Source organism: Doryrhamphus excisus, chromosome 16 (genome assembly GCF_030265055.1).
Source record: "Doryrhamphus excisus isolate RoL2022-K1 chromosome 16, RoL_Dexc_1.0, whole genome shotgun sequence".
Taxonomy (NCBI): domain Eukaryota; kingdom Metazoa; phylum Chordata; class Actinopteri; order Syngnathiformes; family Syngnathidae; genus Doryrhamphus; species Doryrhamphus excisus.
The window spans coordinates 3,667,381-3,682,922 of record NC_080481.1 but is presented as its reverse complement, the minus strand read 5'-3'; the positions used below and the strand labels follow the sequence as shown (position 1 = coordinate 3,682,922).

General features: G+C 42.0%; 2 protein-coding genes across 3 annotated transcripts in view; both read right to left on the bottom strand.

Annotated features, from left to right (window-relative positions):
* Nucleotides 1-469: 469 nt before the first annotated feature.
* On the bottom strand, nucleotides 470-6,688 carry LOC131104800 (leucine-rich repeat-containing protein 17). The gene is given in 5 exon segments (XM_058052330.1): nucleotides 470-698; nucleotides 700-1,721; nucleotides 1,833-1,932; nucleotides 3,178-3,257; nucleotides 6,665-6,688. Coding segments are annotated over 3 exon segments (1,185 nt in total). The 5' UTR covers nucleotides 1,885-1,932; nucleotides 3,178-3,257; nucleotides 6,665-6,688; the 3' UTR covers nucleotides 470-587.
* Nucleotides 6,632-15,542, bottom strand: part of LOC131104797 (aryl hydrocarbon receptor-like) — a 31,318-nt gene continuing 22,407 nt past the window's right edge. The window contains exon 12 of one of the 2 annotated variants that reach the window (XM_058052325.1): nucleotides 6,632-6,769. The gene's annotated coding sequence lies outside the window, so the exon portion shown is untranslated. Of the gene's footprint in view, nucleotides 6,770-11,400; nucleotides 12,923-15,542 lie in introns of those variants that run through there. The other variant, XM_058052324.1, reaches the window with a different exon arrangement.

Below are 15,542 nucleotides of genomic sequence, written 5' to 3'. Positions count from 1 at the left end.
TATTATATTATATTATATTATATTATATTATATTATATTATATTATATTATATTATATTATATTATATTATATTATATTATATTATATTATATTATATTATATTATATTATATTATATCGTATTATATTGTATTGTATTATATTATATTATATTATATTATATTATATTATATTATATTATATTATATTATATTATATTATATTATATTTCTTAACATTTCAACTTTATGCTTCCAGCTTTATTCTCTTAAACTTTTTCTTGTTAGAATTTTTCTCTCTTAATATTTTGACTTTATTCCTGTAAAATGAATGATAATGTTTGTATTTTTGCCTTTGGTGCTTTTTAAAAAACAATTTTTTTTTGTTAAATTATATCTTTATAATAAAAAAATAGCCTTGGGCCACAAAAAATATTTTATATCACATTCATTTATTTTTTTTCCCAACATAAGTACAATTCAACCCTGTAAAAACATACTTTTATCATAAATGCCAAATGTGTAACACACAACTAGAAGAGTAAATATATATTGAAACAGATGTTAGCTTTTTTAAATTAAGGAGATCTAAACTGAGCAAAAGATGTTTCATTGGGAAATATTGCGACATAGCGAAGGAAATAATACGCTGGAAAGAAAAGGATGAACGTCAATAGTCTGACTCGTCTGAAAGTTCTCCCTGTTGCGTCCAGTGCTTCCCCCGCTTCTTCTTTTTCCTCTTCCTCTCCCCCATCAGCATGGCGGCCAACACGGTTATCACCACGGTGACGGTGATGATGAGCACGGTGACCGTCTCGGCGATGCACAGCTCCGTATCCACCTGCATCAGCCGGTAGTTGCGCAGCACTGCGGGCTCCCTGCATGTCAGGTTGTAGTAGTCGTCCAGGAAGAGTCTCTGGATGCTCCTCAGCTTCCGGAACACTCTCTGCAGGTCGCAGTCGCAGTTCCAAGGGTTTCCCTCCAGCAGGATGTGGGTGCTGTAAGTGTGTATGCTCAAGAAGGTCTTGAAGTGGATGCTGGTCAGCCGGTTGTTGGCCAGATTGAGGAGCGTCATGGTGGTGAGCGGTTTGAACACCCCCACCTGTGTCTCGTTGATCTGGTTGCCGCCCAGGTTGAGGACCTCCAGCGAGCGCAGCATGGAGAACATCCCGCTGCTCAGAGCGCCGAGCTTGTTGAATTGGAGGTGAAGCTGCCGCAGGCTGCTCATGGAGGCAAATGATCTCACCTGGATGGTATGGATTCTGTTGCTGCTCAGGTTCAACCTCTGCAGGCCGTCCAGATGCGAGAAGCTGCTGCTGTCCAGGCTGCTCAGTGAATTGTGGGCCAGCTGCAGCTCTCGCAGGAAGCCCAAGCCGACGGAGAAGCCCTCGCCTAGGGTGGAGATCTGGTTCCAGCTTAGGTCCAGCTTCTGCAGGAACTCCAGCTGTGAGAAACCGCCGTCCTGCACCGTGCTGATGTTGTTGTTCTGCAACAGGAGCACACGCAGCTTGCGGTTGTGGCTGAAGGAGCGCTCGGGGATGACCGTGATGCGGTTGACGGACAGGTCAAGCAGCTCGGTGGCGGGTGGGACTCTGGCCGGCAGCCGGGTGAAGAAGGCCCGCGAGCAGATGGCGAGCCTCAGATCCCCACGACAGTCGCAACCCAACTCACACCAGGTGCCGTGAGACCTGGAGGACGCTGCTGACGCGGCCAGGAGGAGCAACAGGAAGTCCTTCATGGCTACTGAAAACACACACACAGGAGCCATGTTTGCTTGAAGAGAATATACAGCACATTCCAAATATGATAAAAAAAAAAAAGACTTCGTATTTATGACTTTGGCTTTTGTCTTACCGGCAGCGACCCGTCTGCTTGCCAACAAGCAGCGGGCAGCAGGTGGAAACATGACATGATGATGGCGGTGAGGGAGGCGGGCGGTCACGGCCTGGAAAACCTAATGAGACACCACAAAGAGGATGGAAACAAGACAGCGAGGGGAGGAGAGCTCGTCAATTATTTACCGTGCGCTGGGTGGGCGGGGGCAAAGCGAAGGCGGGGGGGTTAAGAGATTGAAGGCAAATTGGGCCACAGAGCAGAATTAGAAGGTCTGGGCTTATTCAACTGATTGCAGGCAGCTTTTAATCTCTGCCATATCACATACATATATGCAGTATATTCAAAAATATATACAGTACAAGTATATACAGTATATACATTTTCTATTGGAGTGAAAATGTCCACTGCTAAGTCACTGGGTGTTCTAACTACGTAAACCAGGGGTGTCAGACCTTTATCCAAAGGGGGTCACATAGTGAAATATGAAAGGATGCTAGAGCTATTTCCATATTTTGTAAAGCAACACATGATATGCTAACAAGTACTTATTTCAGGGAAAAAAACTCAATTTCACCTTTGTGATATATTTGAAAAAGCCCATTATTGCTATCAAATTCACTATTTACTTTTTTCCCCAATGTTTTCCATAATATTTTGACTTTATTCCCCTAATATAAGGACTTCGTTCACATAATATGATTCAATATTTCCACTTTATGCTGCTAAAATGATGTTATTTTTCTTTTTCCTCCCACATTTCAAAAACATGCTTGGTTAATTGGCGACTCCAAATTGTGCAATTGCTGGCCATCAGTCCAGGGTGTACGCCGCCTCTCGCCCAAAGACAGCTGGGATAGGCTCCAGCACCCCCGCGATGCACATGATGCTAAACGGTAGAAAATGAATGAATGAATGTATTGAGTTGTGGACTCCGACAGAGCAGCTACACACAATAACCGCATAGAAAGCTTTCTAGATCTTCCACATCCAACACCTTTTTCTGCAGTGTTTTGTTTAATTTAGTCAGGCCCTCCTATAGCGACACTCATGCCGCTGTGTTCAAGGACTTCTGGATACGTAGTTCATCCATAAGGTCTTTCAGGGCTGATTAAACTTCATTATTTAACATAAGAATACAATATTGTACCAACATGTATAGGTCAGAAAAGCATCATATGTCCTCTTTAATAGTTGGCTTTTTTCCTGGAAAATTACTGCTAATTTTTCCAGTTTTGCTGAGGTTTTCTTCAACCGGACTTGTTTAAAATTAGAACCATTGTGAGGAACGAGAATTCCAGAGACTTTTGACAGGTGAAAATGACCGATTGGGAGCAAAAGCTGAAATCCAAGTAAAGACTCTTACAGGAGAGCCGCTGCGCCACGTGTTCCATTGTTTACTCTCATCTGTAGGACGAGACGGGATGTATCCGATTGCCAGCGGACCTGTTGGTCACCGAGAGAAAGATTACATTAATACCGTCCAAATCCGCGGCCCAGATAAAGCACTCGCTTGCCATATGGGGTCATAACTTTATGCTCACTTTGGCCTTTATGGAAAATCAGAGCGTTTTTAACACCTAGTGGGGACACAATGGAGGCTTTAATGACTGCCATAATTGTATCTAAATAAAATCAGCCCCGCCCCAACAGGTATCAGGTGTCCGCAGGGGTCCGGTTCCGCCGAGTTGACCTCAATATGTTGCATATAATAGCACTCCTTGGGTTACTTCCTGCTGTAACACAACACATCTGCTCCAGTCTGTCTGGCAGAGGTGAACCGAGAGACAAATCATAAACGTGTCGGATCATAAAGTTATTACGCATCACACTTGCAGAGTGACGGGGAGATTAGAGGAAAGCCTAAATGAAGACGTTAATCCGCACAGGGAAGGATTACATCCGTGTTCTGCTGCTTGGGAACATCAAAGTCCATATACCGGATCTTGATCTTCATCACTTTTATTGTTGAGTATATGGTGCTAGCATGCTAACTGTTAGCATGTTAGCTAGCACAGACAGGGCATGATGGAGGGATATTATAGGCCAAATTTAGTGAAACAAAAAACTTATAATATAACACAACGTTACAATATTATGAATAAACTGCAATATGTAATACAACAGTACAAATTAAGCATAATCAATCTCATCATGCGAGTTTCGACCCGGTACTGTCACTATCACTGGTATCAATACAAACAATATTTGGATCGACTGTCCCGACTTTCTATCGCGTCTACCAGATTGATAATTTTCCACTGTTGGAAAAAAGTGAAACGGATAAGCATTTACTAAACAAACAACAGCCTGACCATCCCACGACGCAACATTTACCATCAGAACTAACGAAATCAACTTTTTGCATTTGTGACGTCACTCCATGCAATGTGTGCTTATGGCCAGCAGAGGGCGAAAAAGGCCAGTTTGAACAACAGCGGTTCAGGCTGTGTCTGAATCCGGGTTCTGCAGCCTACTAGGAGAGTAGCTTACCCGGTCTACGAAGGCCAGACGTTCGGAGACTACTCCTCCAGCCGAGAACCAGCCTTGCTAATTCAGATGGTCTAGCCTTCCTCACACTTCCTGGTTCTGTCACGTGGTCTCATGTTTACCCTGACGTCCTGACAGAATGACATCTGCCTTGAGTGAAAAAGTAGCAACATAACTAAAGTCAAGGCTAACACCCAAAAGCAAAGTTATTATTATTATATTATATATATTATTTTATTATTGTTATTTTTAACAAGGTTTTAGATCAGAGACAAGAAATATTGTTCTTTTACAGATTTATCTCCAGCTCACAGCTAATATGAACAAGAGTAATATTAATATCTCCTCTATTTAGTTTAGTACTTTTTGGCTGCATTGTGCATTTCTACATTACCGATCAGCAGCAACACATAAGTTTTAATACATGTATTATTTGATGGCATATATGAGGTGATAAATACTAATAAAACAATGTTGCATCCTGCACTGTATCAAGCTGGGGGGGCAGGTGAAATAATAATGAGGTGCAGGACCCCAAGGAGGCGAAGGTTTGAAGGCCATCAATGATGTTCTATGGCGGTACCACATACCTAGGGCAGTCCTGCAGCCCCATCCTGATCATAATTATCTTTAGTAAAACTATACTAAACTTTAGTACTACTATTAAAACTATTATATTTGTGTTTATTACAAAGTTTAAGGTGGAGGTCTTTTGTGTTTACATAATCGAGAACGAGTATTTTCTTCTTTAAAAAGAGTTAGTGACATGGCAGTGGAGATGACCCTTGCACACCAACTGGATGGATGATGATGAGGACAGTGGAGACATGCACCAGTCCATGTGACAGACACATATTCATAAAAGTTAACATGCAGATGATGACTGAATAATGATTTTACTTCAATATTGTGTACTTTACCTTTCAACACTATTAGTGTTGTTGCCATGGGTGGGTTGCGTGCACCTGGGTGTGTGTGCGTGTGCTTGTGTGTACATGTGAGTGGGAGAGACAGACAGAGGTGTTAACGAACGACGACAGTGGCAGCGCAGCGTGGCTACTTGTTAGCGCCTCCGCTCAAATTCAATATGGCAGCCTCACTGAGGAACAGCGAGAACCTCACAGAGGTCGCAAGGGTCATGACCAAAAGGATGAAACAGCCTGTTCCTGCCGTCGGATGCCACCTAACCCGCCATGCGGAGATGATTTACAGTCATATCCATCATCATTATAAAGCCATTTTGAACGTTTTGGGACTCCAGCATACCATAATGAGAGCCATTATCCACAAATGGTGAAAACATACAACAGTAGTGAACCTTCTCACGAGTGGCCGGCCAACCAAAACGGCCCCAAGACCTCAGGGACGACTCATCTAACAGGTCGCAAAAGACCCCACAACAACAGGTTTCTTTTTCCCTAATGGGTTTTGAGTTTTTCCTTGCCGTGATGAGGGTTCAGATCAGGGATGTTGTCTATTGTCTATCATCTACTATATCGACTGATGTCGACCTGCTTGTTAAGCCCTTTGGGGCTCTTTTGTGATTAAGGGCTATACTAAATAAACTTGACTTGACTTGACAACATCCATAGAACTGCGTGCCTCATTTGCCTCAGTTAAGGTCGGTGTTTATGATTCCACTATAAGACAGACACTGTGCAAAACGGTTCCAAGATGAAAAGTTTTGCACATCATACCAACAGTAAAATATGGTGGTGGTGGTGTGATGGTGTGGGGATGTTTTGCTGCTTCAGGACCTGGAAGACTTGCTGTGATAAATGGAACCATGAATTCACCATGAAAAAACTAAGCCAAACAAATCAAGCAAGGGAGAAGCTGGAAGACAACGACTACTAATGTTAGGAATCAGAAAGTGTCTGTTATGTATCATTTATTCATCATTAGTTACCCACTTAATCATATATTTTTATTCATTTGATATACTACTTAGGAGACCCAAGTTCAATTCCACTCTTGGCCATCTCTGTGTGGAGTTTGCATGTTCTCCCCGTGCATGCGTGGGTTTTTTCCGGGTACTCCAGTTTCCTCCCACATTCCAAAAACATGCTAGGTTAATTGGCCACTCCAAATTGTCCATAGGTATGAATGTGAGTGTGAATGGTTGTTTGTCTATATGTGCCCTGTGATTGGCTGGCCACCAGTCCAGGGTGTACCCCGCCTCTCGCCCAAAGACAGCTGGTATAGGTTCCAGCATACCCATGACCCTCGTGAGGATAAGCGGTAGAAAATGAATGAATGATATATTACTATGTTCCTTGTGGTGATTAGTACCGCGACTTATATGACCTTTAATATTATTGAAATGAAGAAGAAATGTCCATGTGTTTAATGATGTCCTTCACCTTGAAAGCTCCTCAGCTTGTTTGCTCAGCACCTTCAGCTCGGTGTGCAATCGCCCCACGAGATGCCAGAGCTTTTAGGTCAGATGGATGTGTGAGCTTCAGCATCTTCCCGGAGAAGTCAATGAGTGGGTATGTTGGGAGAAAAAAAAAGACAGAAAAACACTGAATTATTTAGTGGCACAACATAGGGGAGCTTTGAAGCCATTTTCATCTTCATCTGTTAGAAGGGGTGTATGTACATGTGCCTTGGAACAACACAACACCAGACATCGCTTGCAGTTTGACTTTTGAGAATTTTACCAGAGATAAAAGGTTGATAGTAAATTGCATATTTTTACTTAGCTTCTTCCGTCTTCATATACAAATAAAGTACACGCATTCCAATGTTTAGCAAGGAATAACGACACTTGTCATCTTAAAGTTCACCTGAAGCAACGAAGCACACTGAAAGGAACGAAAACACAATTATCTCCAAGTAAGCAAAAGCTACATCAAGTTCAATAGATAACTCCAAAATTCCATTCAAAAGCATACCAAACTAACTGATCATTTAGCAGATCGGCGTGACCCATTTAATGGTCGTATTTTTAAAACGGTCCTATCATCGAAGTATAAATTACAGCCGAACATGTAGCGGAAAGACATAGAGTTAGGAAAACCTTTTATTTGTTCGTTTTTCCTATTTTAAGATGCTTTTATGATACTTTGTTGATATTCACACAAATGGCAAAGTAGTTCGGAATTGGGTTTGTAACGCCATTGAGTTGAATGAAATTACTGCGTAACAATATTGAATCAAAACCTTGCTAATTATGCCTCAATGTTGAATTATATTGATATGTAAAAGTGTAAACGGAAATGTGAATTTCTGATCTCGGTCCAAGTGATTCATATTGATAATGCTGTACAAAATGTAGCATGATTTGTAGCATGATATCAATGTTGATCAAATGTTTAAGACCATAGCTTAAAGAAAACCTCAAGGCCAGTTTTGTAAACTTTCATTCCCAAATGTGCTCAATTGGATTTAGATCAGGGGAACAGGCAGGATGGCATAAAAAGTGTGATGATCGCCACATAGCCATCTACCGTTTGACGCCCCTGCACAACCTGAAGCTGCATTGAGCAATTCTATTCTCATCAGGAAAATAAACCTTTCTTCCACTTTTCAGTGTCCCAGTTTTGGTGCGCTCATGCAAATTCCAAAGACAAGGTCTTTGAGGATGTTTTTTTTTGTTCTTAAAAGCCTTCTCTTGCAGGTACCATCTGATGGTGAATGCCGCTAACCAAGGTTCCACTGCAGGAGGTGCTTGTGTGTGCAAGGAGGTCAAAGTTCAGACGTTAGAGAGAAGCGGAGCGGGGGTGCTGCTGCCCTAAAAGCCTCCCAGCTTGTTGACGCCGGCCATTAACACTCTGTTTAAAGCTTTATGACAGCGTACACGGCACGGCGCTCCACCGTGTGCACCTTTGTGTGACCTTGGTGTGCTCCTGGTATGTTGACGCGGCAATAAATGGAAAGGAAACGAGTGGTCCGCATCCTTAGTTTGGACTTCAAGCTGTTTGTGGTGCCCTTTGTTGATGTGAAGAGCAACCACAAAGTGCACGCTTGTTCCGTCCGTCCCCGGAGCGTAGCGTGGAGGAGGTGCAGGAGGATGTGTTTGTTGGGATGGATATAATGCACACTGACATGTCGCCCAGTGCAGAAAAAGGGGGGGGGGGGGGGGGTGCAGCCAGAGGAAGCAGGCTTCTTGAAAGAAAATCTGTCAGCCATCGATTTGACCTTTACTCCGTTTCTTTGCCAATAATCACGATTCGGGAGTCAATTCGGTTTATGACTAAATGAAAAAGGTTTGTAAGGAATGTAATGGTCTGCCGACGTGCCTAAGAGCATGTCAGGTGTCCTCCTGAGTGGCCTGAAAACACAGGTCAGTGTGTCTGCCCTGAAAATGTATATTCTTCCAGGCCTGAGTGGGTCTCAAGGATTATTTAATATTTCATATTTTCTTATGCAGCAGACACAAGTCTATTCAAGGTGTTTAATATGAGAGAGTAGACCGTCCGCAACTTGCATCGAGCCATAAGTCCAAGTACAGTATTAGGGGTGAGCCACTATCAAGGTGATATATGCAAACATATTTTACAGTAATTTTACTGTAATGTTCAGTGAGACACACAAGCACCAGATTTGATGGGCAGAAAAAAAAACATGCTTTTATTACAGGCTTCAATTATCTCACAACAGACACTGGACCCATGCTGTAACCCATGCAAAGCTAAAACTCAACTCTAAACCCCCCCCCCCCCCATGTCACTTCCTGTCTGCCGCTCACTCGAAACACATTTACAGCAACACACACAAGCACGTCATAAATGTCTTCTTTTCTTACAGATTAATTAATACGAGTTTAAAAGTGACTATAGGGGTGTTACTTCCTGTGTAGAGAGCTCTAATCATGTTAAAACCTGTATTTAGAAGATGTAAACAGGATTCATTATCCTCACAAGGGTCACGGGGGTGCTGGAGCCTATCCCAGCTGTCTTGGGGCGAGAGGCAGGGTACACCCTGGACTGGTGGCCAGCCAATCACAGGGCACATATAGACAAACAACCATTCACACTCACATTCATACCTATGGACAATTTGGAGTCGCTAATTAACCTAGCATGTTTTTGGAATGTGGGAGGAAACCGGAGTACAAGGAGAAAACCCACGCATGCACGGGGAGAACATGCAAACTCCACACAGAGATGGCCGAGGGTGGGATTGAACTCAGGTCTCCTAGCTGTGAGGCCTGCGCGCTAACCACTTATCCACCGTGCAACAAAAATATTAAAATATTTCAATACAAATATTCTTCCCCAATTCACTTATCATGGTTGGGTCTGGAACCAGTTAACCCTTCAAGTACAGTGAAGATGCCAGCGTCAGAAAAATGCTTCGGACTGTGGTTGTTGCCATGGTAACGTGGTAACATGAACATCTTGGCCTATCCTAGCGAGCTTTGCCGTGCAGCGGGATACGAGAGACGGGAGGTGGCCCACAGCTGGAGCGGGACACACAACATCTTGCTTGGATGATTGATCCCGTCACAAGTGAACAAAGTTAACCGTCTGAAGACTGCGGGAGAAAGAAAACTCTCATAAATCATTCCCGATGCGTCATTAAAGATGCAACGTCAGCAGCATTCTGCACTTGGCAGGAGCCTCACCTGCTGCCAGCCTGCCCTTAAAAGTCATGTCCAATTATTACCTTTTCAGGGCGTGCCTTTTAGCACTTTCTATCGGATTTTGGTGAAATGAGCATTTGATTCTATCCGGTGAAACCTTGAGCCTCTGGCGGTGACCTGCCTCTGCTATAAGTGTGTTTGTTTGTTTTGGGATGGATGTCAGTTTTCACACCTGCTGGTGCAAAAACTGTGGGGGTCGGGGATGGAGTGTTAGTCGCTTGTGCTAAAAGCATCCAAATCTGCAGATAGGTCAAGAAGACGTGATGAAGCTGTGAAGGATGCCAGAGATGGAAGGAAGTGTTACATTTTTTTTATTACCATAAAGTTGAATGACAAACTGCATTTTACAAAGGTCGGAAATGTGTAAAATTTAAACACAGAGCCTTCCAAAATATTGTTTATAAGTAGAATATTTGCTATATTGTCTTACTGTTATGAGCAACAAGTGATTGGTTTTGTAAATATCACGTGCATGTGTGGGTGTGTTTCCTGTGAGTGTCGATGAATGCAGCGACACGGGCAACGTGTACCTGATGCACCGGAATGCACCATTCTTCAAAAAAGCTGCACCGATTGCTAGTTTTGCTTTAAGCCAACACATTAAAGCTTCAATTTAATGTCGGAATGAATGGTAAACCTTGAATATTCTGTCTGATTCCTATGATTTTTAACATTGTCATTAAATACCCGGTATCTCTGGGTTTGGTTCACAAGTGAGGGAAAGTTGGAGCATGAGATTGACAAGCAGATGTCTGACCGGTGTGTGTCCCACCTAGTCCAGCGGCGATTGCAACGACATGGATGAATCAGGATATTCACAGGCATGAAAACTGGAGTGTTGAGTGTTTTTGTCAGTGTGAAGGCACTGAAAACGCTACGAGTAAGTACCAAAGTGTTCCAATTGAGACACAGCCTTTGTCTCAACTAACACTTTAATGTGTATTCTGTGTGAGGGGCATCAACTTTGAGCGTACTGCGAGTGCTGTTGCAAATTGAATACCGTCGTTGTGCACTTACCAGAAACCCAACAATGAAAAGACAAAGAATCGACATGCATACTTAAATTAAATAAGAGATTAGATAAGTTGTCAACTCCCAATCATAGCAATCAATTGTTACCATGGTAATATACAACACATATACAAGGAGGACCTAAAGGCAGAATTGGCAGGCACCACACGAGGCCGAGGGTCGGTACACAGGAAGTCAGTCCACTAAGGCAAAGGTATCCAAGAACGAGTCGAAGAACAGACGAGGGTCAAAAACCAGGCGAGGCAATAACAAGGAATGCCACAACGAGACATGGGAGTACAAGAACTTGCAGCTAACAGGAGGAACTAGAGGGAATAAATAGGAAGCAGGAAATCAGGTGATGAAGAACACCGGAGCGCAATCAGGCAGGGGGCGGGTCTCCGAGTTGAAGGCGGGGTAGAAGGTGACAGTCACGACAACAATACGGAATGACAAAAGAAGGCTGCGACAACAAGCAAGACTGACGTTTATATAAAGTCGCTAAAATTTTAAGACCTTCCAAAATCATATTTTGTTTTTCCAATCATTTCTTTTATTGAAGTTTTACATGTGAAAGAAACATCAGACCAAAATGTTCTTCGACAATATTTCAGAAGAATGTTCATCGTGCACATACAATGGTCGTGCATTGACGTGTCTGTATGTATGATGTATACCTGTACAGGAAAGCTAAACTAAGACATCCTTATACATCAGAGACATGTACATCCGAAATACAGTTTTACATGGAACCACATGGTCAGACATCATCTTGGGGATTTCTATTCACAGTCTTGAGATATTCAACAAATGGTGTCCAAATTCCTTTCAGTATGTACACTACCGCTGAAAAGTTTGGGATCACTTGGAAATGTTTTCGGCCAGTCTGAGATCTGGCTTTTTCTTGGCAATCCTGCCATGAAGTCCAGCATCCTGAAGTCGCCGCTTCACTGCTGATACTGATACTGGGGTTTGACGGGTACTATTTAGTGCAGCTGTCTGCTGACGTCCTGTGAGGCGCCTTTGTCTTAAACTAAACACTCTCAGATATTTGTCTTCTTGCACAGTTGTGCATCATTTTTGTGTCCTTGTTAGACCCAGTTTGTGCTGCTCTTTGAAGGGAGTAGTTAACAGCATGGTAAGAGATTTTTGTTTTAGTTTAGTTTAGATGGGTTTTCTAATAATCCATTAGACAAAGAAATTTGCAAGTGATCCCAAACTTTTGAGCGATAGTGTATGTTATCCTTTCAGGCAGAAGCCGTGATAACATCTGAGGTCTTAGAGTCTTTTTCATACATTTAATTTCCGTAACCAATCAAAATTGGATGTTCAATGGTCATTTTAGGAGACCTTAAATTTAAATTGTGAACTTTTTAAGACTGCAGGGATACCATGTTTACTATGAGATGTTCAGTTTATTTGCTGGATGAAGTGCTGGTAAAACAACAACAACACACATTTAAATACACTCAACTATTGTTTGAGGCGCCTTGTGAAGTGATTTTTCATACAACATTACATGTCACATATACGAAAAGAAGTTGAGAAAAACCAGGAAGCAAAACATATAAATGCATGTCAATTTGGTGACATTCTGAGCCACTTGTGCGTTGACAGTGTGGAGTCGTTGCTAAATGCTGAGGCATGTAGATGTAGGCATGTAGGCATGCAGAGATATCAGAATGAGAATATTGTCAGTGGAAAATTCCCTGCTCTGGAATATTTCTTAGTCCTGGAGGGGAATCCCATCCTCCCTTTGATTTAGCAAAAAGACCAAGAGCAAGAACTCTGTCAGCATCATCTTCTGTACAGTACATGTGTAAGCCAGCAGCAAACAAGGCAGTAGCGTCTCCAGTCGGGAAATTAAAATGCTTTTCTCGTGTCTGACATAACGGACCTGCTGTGATTGTGTTGGGAACATACGGTACATGTGCACAACGCGGCAATCCTCAAGAGGCACAAATGCTGTCGATGTGAAGACGCCGTGTAAAGCACTATTTTGGTGACGAGCTGGCATAGTCTATAAATAGAGAATGCAGGCAGGTAAATGCTCACCAGTCAATACAATACCTTCAAAATACATTTTTTAACATTATTAGAGCTCTCTAGACATGACATAACACCCCTATAGTCACATTTATACTCATATTACCCAATATAGTAGACACAATAACATTTTGTCCAATATTTCTGGCCATCACTGCGTGTGTGTGTTACCTTTTACTTCATCATAGATGTCTACCAATCTACTACAAATTGTTACAGTATATGAAATATGGTTATTTTTATTGCTTCATTGCCTGCATCCCAAGTTGCAGTAATCTTTTCTGCCAAAAACAGGATACGATAATCCCTTTTTATCATTGCTAACTGGTTCCACACCCGGCCGTGATAAGTGAATTTCCGCCAAGTAGGATTCCTTGTTTATAAATTGAATATTTTCATCGTTCATCGTCATCCACCTGTTTACGACCTTCTAAGTGTCTCTTTTCTTTACCATTATTAGAGAACTATCAACATGAAATAACACTATAAAAGTCATATTACCCAATATAGTACATATAATAACAGTAAATAAGACATATTAGACATACAAGAGCTCTTTGTTTTTTCATGACAGCTACTTCCATCTCATCAATGAAACAATAGTCACACCTTGATCTTTGAATGCGTCCTCTGAATGCCTTATATCTGAATTTTACCCATTTTTATGCTTGAAAATGCTTCCTTTAGGCCAAAATTGCATACTATTTACGTAAATATTCGTATATTTTGACTAATAACAAGGCGTGGTACACAAAACAATGATGGGGCCCAGAATTCCTGGTTGCACCCCTACTATTGGCTATATGAAAGAGGGAACCATAAAGTCACTTTCGTTTAGACAAAAACATATTTGACTTACTTTTTCAGGAGATCACTGGCTAAACTTACAGAGGATGTGACGTCTTCTTTAAGGAGACTTTGGATGCGAAAGTACATAGGTATCATGCAGCGGGGTTCCAAGTGAAAGAACAAATTTATATCACTCTCACAAACAGCAGGTACGTTCCACATGGCAGGCATGTTCTATTACAGTGGAACCTTGGTAAGTGTCCGCCCCAGTTAGAGTGTTTTGCAGTAAACATTTCTGCACTGGTTTGTGTGCATGCTCCGGTTAGTGTACAATATGGCGTTCATCTTGTCGTTATTAACTCTTTCAATCGCAGCCATTTTTCAAGGCACACAGAATATTGTGTTCTTGGGCTATATAGACATGGTATATGCCAAAAGAAGATTAGACTTCATGCTTTTGTAATCAGCAGTGGAACATAGGTAAGTTTCAGCAAAATATCAGTTCTCAACAATAAAGATACAAAAACAGCTTTTTGTCAAAACAGACATTTCAAGGATAACTTTCACTTTGACATAAATTTAGCCGTATACTGTATATTTACCCAAAATGTCTGCAGAGTCATGCCACAACATAAACAACACAAAAAACGTCTGTTTTACATGAAAACAACAACCTCCGTCACGCAAAAATGCCTTTTCAAAAATGCCTGGTTGGTGCGGAGCATGTATTTCATGGGACAGACACAGACCGTGCTCTTATAAAATGCACTTCTACCACCTTGTGTTTCTGCCGTGTTTTTGGCTTAAAACTCCACCAAGCGTGCTCTCTTCTACTGTACACTTCCATCATCCTCTCAATGTGCCAAAAATACAAAAGATGTATAAATACATCTTTGGGAGCGAGCTGTCAGGTTGAAAAAAACGTATAAATACATCTTTGGTCGCAAACGAGTTCATGGACTGTGCGAGTCCAACTATGTTCTTCATGCATTTAAAAAACATGTTAGCATACTAATAGCTAGCTAAACATAATGGCAACCAGATCATTATAGTTCCACTTGAATTTATTCTAAGTGCATATAAATGGTGAATGAAAGGGATAACTGAAGACTAAAGGTTACTTTTAGCTTCACTCAAAACATTACTGTCCCCAAAGACACGCTGTGGCAGCGAGATCAACCACTCATTATACTCATTATACTCATTGTTCAGCCCTTTGTATTGAGTTGTGAACTCCTATAGAGCAGCTACACACGATAACACGCAAAGAAGGCTTTCCAGGTCTTCTACAATCTGCACCCATTTCAGGTGTATTTCCTTGGATTTCCAAAACAATGTTTTAATTTACTCCACCCACGCCCCGCCTCCAGGCACACCCACTGTATAAAAAGACTTGGGTAGACCACTGACTGGTGGAAAAAGGCTATGAGCAACTCCAGACTTCGATTTGGCGGATCGTCCACCTTCCTCCCGTATTTTTCTCTTGCTGGCCCGGAATCATCAACTCCAACCACTTCTGCCTGATACCTGAGTCCTAAGTCAATGCTCCTTGCTAACACCGTGAAATCTGTGTAGCAGGGGGCGGGGTAAGGCTGCTGGCTGTTTTGGTGGGGGGTGGTGCCAACAGCTTGTGCTTACTGTTGGCACGCTATGATGCCACAAAGAGCCAGTGTTAGAAAAAACTCTCTGAAACGGAGCATTCAGGGCCATCACAAACTTTTAAATGCACAAACCTCATTATCTGACACTTTGGCATTGTTTAACATGAGAATACGACATTCTAACATTCTGGACCTCCTGGAACA